This window comes from Leptodactylus fuscus, chromosome 9, assembly GCF_031893055.1.
Source record: "Leptodactylus fuscus isolate aLepFus1 chromosome 9, aLepFus1.hap2, whole genome shotgun sequence".
NCBI classification, from domain to species: domain Eukaryota; kingdom Metazoa; phylum Chordata; class Amphibia; order Anura; family Leptodactylidae; genus Leptodactylus; species Leptodactylus fuscus.
This window is the reverse complement of record NC_134273.1, coordinates 17,487,154-17,493,153: the sequence shown is the minus strand read 5'-3', so window position 1 is coordinate 17,493,153 and position 6,000 is coordinate 17,487,154. Positions and strand designations below refer to the sequence as shown.

The following is a 6,000-nucleotide window of genomic DNA, read 5'->3' as shown; positions in this document are numbered from 1 at the left end:
TCGATTGAAAGGCAATATATAATATTACATAGCACGTCATTCCTTATACGAGCAAAATAAGTTAGCATTCTACGTTTTACACGCGGCAAGAGGCGCTGCCTAGTAAACTAATTCGGTATCTAGACATTCAAGGATCTGTTGCAGTTGACAACAGCAGGCTTCGGCCTACAACTCTCTAGCTGTTGTCCTACTACAACTCCTGTCCTGATGTCAGGGAAAGCTGGGTGCTGTAGTTCCCCAGGTAGAAGCCCGCTGGTTTACAACATCCGCTCTACGTGATCAGTAATTCGCCATAGGTGCTGCGTGATAGCTGTGCTTTAGCACCATACGAAATAAGTCGAAAAAAATTATAACGCTATTATTTACAGGGCAAGAAATAAAAAGGAAAGGACGACATTCCGGATTTTTTCAGTATTGGGTGAGTCGAGAGGTAAACACAAAGCTGGAACGTGGCAGTCCGGACGAGCCCAAGCTGGAAGACGCCATCTTAATGCTGAACTGAGGGACCACCGGCAGTAAGTACCTGCAAGGAGAGAGGAGTCAGTGACAGGAATAACGTAGACCTCTACAATATCGGTTTCTGGGAAAGTTGGGTGACAACTCCACGGACAATATTACTACTCCAAGGGATGTCACTCAGCTTTTCCGCTATGCTGATAAGAAATGATATCCAGCTCTTTCTTCAAGTAATCTAACAGGGGTTTTCACCCAGCTTTCCCAGACTTCTGAACTGCAATTGTGCCTCCTAATGCCACGTTACTACTGGAGACTAGGAAAGCTGAGTGATATCTCCATAGAGCCGCTATGGTAGCAGATTCACTTCTCAAACACCAGCCATAAGCAAGCCAATGGGATAGAAATGTAGCAGAGCTGAGCGTATAAGATGTAGCAGCACTGAAGGAAAAGCTGGGTGGAATGTTCACTTAATATAGTAGTCACCCATCTTTCCAAGACAACTGTACTTCCTCATGCCAAGATACTGCCATGATTTACATTTCAAGACTCTAGGAAAGCTGAGTGACGACCCTTACAGTAGCCATAAGCAAGTAAATCTTATAGAAATGTAGCAGAGCTGAGTGTATAGATGTGCACAGAGGTGTATGGGGTCCCAATGCAAAATCTGTAATGGGGAACTTACCATTTAGAATAGTGTTATATTATATTTCGCAAAGGGCCTTTGGGGCCCCCCTCAAGGTACAGTAGTGACTGCTACCTCTGCACCACTTATTATAGCTATGCCAATGGATGTACAGCTTGGCACAGACTGAGAAATCACAATGAGTTATTTATGGTGGGACACCAAGTACTATAACCCTACTGGGTGGTCTCCGAGCCGCAGCTGCCAGTCATAGCTTGGACGCCACCAGCCCTACTACGTTATCTTGGTGCACACGGGCTTGACATAGATACAGAACCAGCTCAGCTCTGTTGCATCTGCTACGAGACAGAAATATGACAGATTTTATGAAAGCAGTAAATACTGACACATCATGCGCGCGTCTCAGGTAACACACATATACAGTGTTGGTTTCTTCATAGGCATATTCTCATATCTGTGCACAATCGCTCGGCTCGCACTAACCACTTCACACTCAATTGGAGTATTACACACACAATTGACTTTTATGCTGACACGCCACAGGCTCCAATTACTTCAGAAATGTTTTTCCAGTTTTCCCCCCTCTTGTTTGTAAGGATCTACTCAGAATCAACCATTTTCGTGTTCCCTTGAAATGAGGTGTTTATCTAATAACATAAAGATAAGAGAGGCGGAATGACACGTGTGGATAATGGCCGAGACGCAGGTATGTGCTGACTGCAACGCTCCAAACTGCTGTGAATGAGACGGCGGTATTCGTGGAATCTTCAGACAAGACGGAGCGAGACAGAGAGCCGGACTGAGCGACAGGACAGAAATAGGTACATGGCAATGCTGGGAGTTCTAGTTCCACAACCACTGCATAGGCTCGCAATTCATACTCGCTTTCACCGCCAGGTTGGAGATAATACAAAACAGGCCCTTATATGTGAACAGAAATGATGCCTATCTATCTATTATCTATCTATCTATCTATCTATCTATCTCTCTATCCATCCATCTTCTATCTATTATCTATCTATCTATCTATCTATCTATCTATTATCTATCTCTCTAACCATCTATCTATCTATCTATCTATCTATCTATCCATCTATCTATTATCTATCTATCTATCTATCTATTATCTATCTATCCATCCATCATCTATCTATCTATCATCTATCTATCTATCCATTATCTATCTATCTATCTATCTATCTATCTATCTATCTATCTATCTATCATCTATCTATCTATCTCTCTATCTATCCATCTATCTATCTATCTATCTATCTATCTATCTATCTATTATCTATCTCCTATCTATCTATCTATCTATCTATCTTCTATCTAACTAATGCAAAAGAAATGGATAGAAATGATGCCTATCTATCTATCTATCTATCTATCTATCTATCTATCTATCTATCTATCTATCATCTATCTCCTATCTATCTATCTATCTATCTATCTATCTATCTATCTATCTATTATCTATCTCCTATCTATCTATCTATCTATCTTCTATCTAACTAATGCAAAAAAAATGGATAGAAATGATGCCTATCTATCTATCATCTATCTCATATCTATCTATCTATCTATCTATCTATCTATCTATCTATCTCCTATCTATCTATCTATCTATCTATCTATCTATATATCTACCTATCTCCTATATATCTATTTATCTATCTATTTCTCTCTATCTATCTATCTCTTTTATCTATCTATCACACTCACCCACCAATTTGCCATAGAATCTAATTTGCATTGATTATTCCAGGGGTAACACCGGAGTGCTATAAAAAGATCAATAGTAAAGCATGTAATACTGCCCCCTAGTGACAGTGAGAGTGCCAGAACTCGCCCTGTGTCTGGAGGGATAACAAGATCTTCCTGGAATGTAGATTTAGTACATATCTGTTTCCCATTAGCACCGTATGACTTACAGCTCTGGACATAAGGGTCTCCCATGCTTGATTTTTTATTTTTTTTTACAAAAATATAAAATGTATTTTATTAGGGAGGAAACATCCTAACTGCTCATCTTGCATTGTTTTTCACTTTGGGGAGGAAACTGCGATGTCTTTCCAGGCGGTGGTTTGTCGGCCGCGGTGCAGATATCTGGAAGATTATTTAAACATATGTTTCCCGGGGTCCTGAGAGACGAGATCCTCAAGACAGTGCGGTCCATGCGCCAGCATCGGAGCTAGGTATTTCCATTACAGGGGCCTAGACTGCTGCAGAATTTACTGGGGGAGATATTTGGGGTTATAATCAATACCTTGTGTCGCTCCCATCTGGACTCGCGCCTGCCACCGAGCCTCGAGAATCTGTTGCATATTTGTAAACCACTAGCAGGCAGTTTTTGCAGAGCTGGACCAGCCGATGACAACACTGGAGCTGATCGGGTGTCACGACCTCGGTGCTTTTGCTGAATATTGTCTCCCACGAGGTGCTGCTGGCAAAGAAAACACAAATGACCTCATGTTCTCAGGCGCAAGTGCCAAAATAAGAACGTTAAACAAAACAGAAGGGTTAGCCGCGCAAGGGTAGGAAAGGTGACATGTGACCTCTCTAGGATTTGCTGGAAGAGACCTATAGACACCAAGCCAAAGGCCGACAGATGGAGAGACTGTAAGAAATGATTCAAGTATTTACGCCTAAAATAAGAAACTTGGAAGCTTTTCTTACCTTTATCCGTTCCTTGGAAAGTTTGGTGATCATTGATATGGCTGCTGTTAAAGGGGTTGTCCAGGGAGTCTTACTGTACTTACTTTCTCTGGGGGGTTTCCATGCTGCACTTGGGACGTGTGGGCAGATTTCAACCCCACTGAATCGGAACCAGCAATGGCCGCCGTGTCCCTCTACCCCCTCCCTATCTCTATACTTACCTATGCTATGGGTGCTGGCAGACTATAGTAAGGTCAGACCCCATAGCACAGGGGTAAAAACAGAAGAGCAACCTGGGGGCCACGTGCTGGTTCTGACCACGTGACCCTGAGTCATAACCAGTCCTGAACCCCCAGGGTTTCAGGAAAAGTTGGGTGATAACCAATATGGCTGCCAATGCAACTTCCAGCTTTGACTGTTTAGTTCCAGATCTGTCTATTCGGGCCATCAAACATGAAGACAATTTAACAACCTGACAAACCCGTTTATTAAAAAGCAGTTCCTCACCAAAAATCTGATCATAGAGTGTCAGTAATCACTAGTGGTTAGTTGGGAATCCAGCAAACAAGTATTTTTCGGACTATAAGACGCACTTTTTTTCCTCCCAATATGGGAGGAAAATGTGTGTGCGTCTTATAGTCCGAATGCAGCGTGCGCAGCGTCTGTGTCTCGTCTGTGCGAATGAAAAGAAGAGCAGCACGGTGCCTGCCTGCTCTGCCCCTCCTTCCCTGTCTGTGTCGCGTCTTTGCAGGAGCGAGATCTGAGAGGCAGGGAAGTAGGGGCGGGCCAGACAGGTGAAGGAAGCGTGGTTTCAAGCTTGCCGAGAAAACCACGCCTCCTTCTCCCGTCTGGCCCGCCCCTCCTTCACTGCCTCTCAGATCTGGCTCCGGCAATGAAACCACACAGACAGGGAAGGAGGGGCGGGCCAAACGGGAGGAGGAGGCGTGGTTTTCTCGGCAAGCTTGAAACCACGCCTCCTTCACCCGTCTGGCCCGCCCCTACTTCCCTGCCTGTGTGGCTTCATTGCAGAAGCAAGATCTGAGAGGCAGTGAAGGAGGGACGAGCCAGACGGGTGAAAGAGGTGTGTTTTCAAGTTTGCTTAGAAAACCACACCTCCTTCACCCGTCTGGCCCGCCCCTTTTTCTCTTCTTACATAGCTTCACTGCAGGGTGTCTCTTTCCATTCATGGATGAGATTAGATAGAATAGATAGATAGACAGACAGATAGATAGATAGATAGATAGATAGATAGATAGATAGATAGATAGATAGACAGATGATAGGATAGATTAGATAGATAGATATGTTCAAATCACCCCCATAGCCCTACAATACATATAAAACAAAAACATTACTGTGAAACACATACACATTTGGTATCCCTGTGTCCGAAAGCCCCCGGTTCTATTTACATTGGTGAAATATTATATTATTAGGTTATTAAATACTTCACCGATTTTTTTTCCTTAAAATTTTTTTTTCCCTATTTTCCTCCTCTAAAACCTTAGTGCATCTTATGGTCCGGTGCGTCTTATAGTCCGAAAAATACGGTAATCATTTTCCCTGCAGCACCCCCAGAGGAGAAAAGAAGCATTACAAAGTTGCAATTGAATCTAATGGGCTGTCCCATTTAAAGGGATCCTTTCAGGTTACTGTTTTATCTGGAGGCAGAATGTTAAAGGGGTTGTCTGGGATTTTAACAAAATTGATCATGCACGGTCATAAAATAAAAAACTAACCTGTACCTGTAAGACCTCCCACTGGTCCTGCAGCAATGAAGTCACTTACATCCTTCACATGACTGCCAGAGCCAATCACTAACCTCAGCCGCCATATTCAGTACATGTAAGTGTCCTCTCTAAGGCCAATAATTGGTTAGATGTGACGGACCACCGTAGCAGCATTAATAAAGCAACTGGGATATTACGGTAAGTAATGGTTCATTTTTATTTGATACCATTTCCTACTCTTAGCCAAGTTTCTTAAAAACCCAATTCCCAAAAGAAAAATTGATCATAAAGGAATCTACTGTTGGCGCCAATAATCATTAGTAATAGTGCAGCACTCCCGCTGGAGAAATGAAGTATTACACCATTTTAAAATTAAATTAATGGGCAGTCCAATTTGATACATGGATTTGCTGGGTCCTCCAGTGCAAGAAACTTCTGTAGCTGTTTTCTGCTTTGGCTAATAGATGAGTGCCCTAAATAGAAGACCCGCCCACATGTAAATTTCACTAAGGT

General features: G+C 42.8%; 1 protein-coding gene across 1 annotated transcript in view; it reads right to left on the bottom strand.

The window, feature by feature from the left end:
* Positions 1-296: 296 nt before the first annotated feature.
* The window catches only part of TTLL7 (tubulin tyrosine ligase like 7), a 131,878-nt gene continuing 126,174 nt past the window's right edge, over positions 297-6,000 (bottom strand). Inside the window, exons 20-21 of the mRNA XM_075287036.1 lie at positions 3,369-3,545; positions 297-523 (exon numbers count right to left, since the gene is read on the bottom strand). Of these exons, the coding sequence (XP_075143137.1) occupies positions 409-523; positions 3,369-3,545 (292 nt within the window). The 3' untranslated portion in view covers positions 297-408. The remainder of the gene's footprint in view (positions 524-3,368; positions 3,546-6,000) is intronic.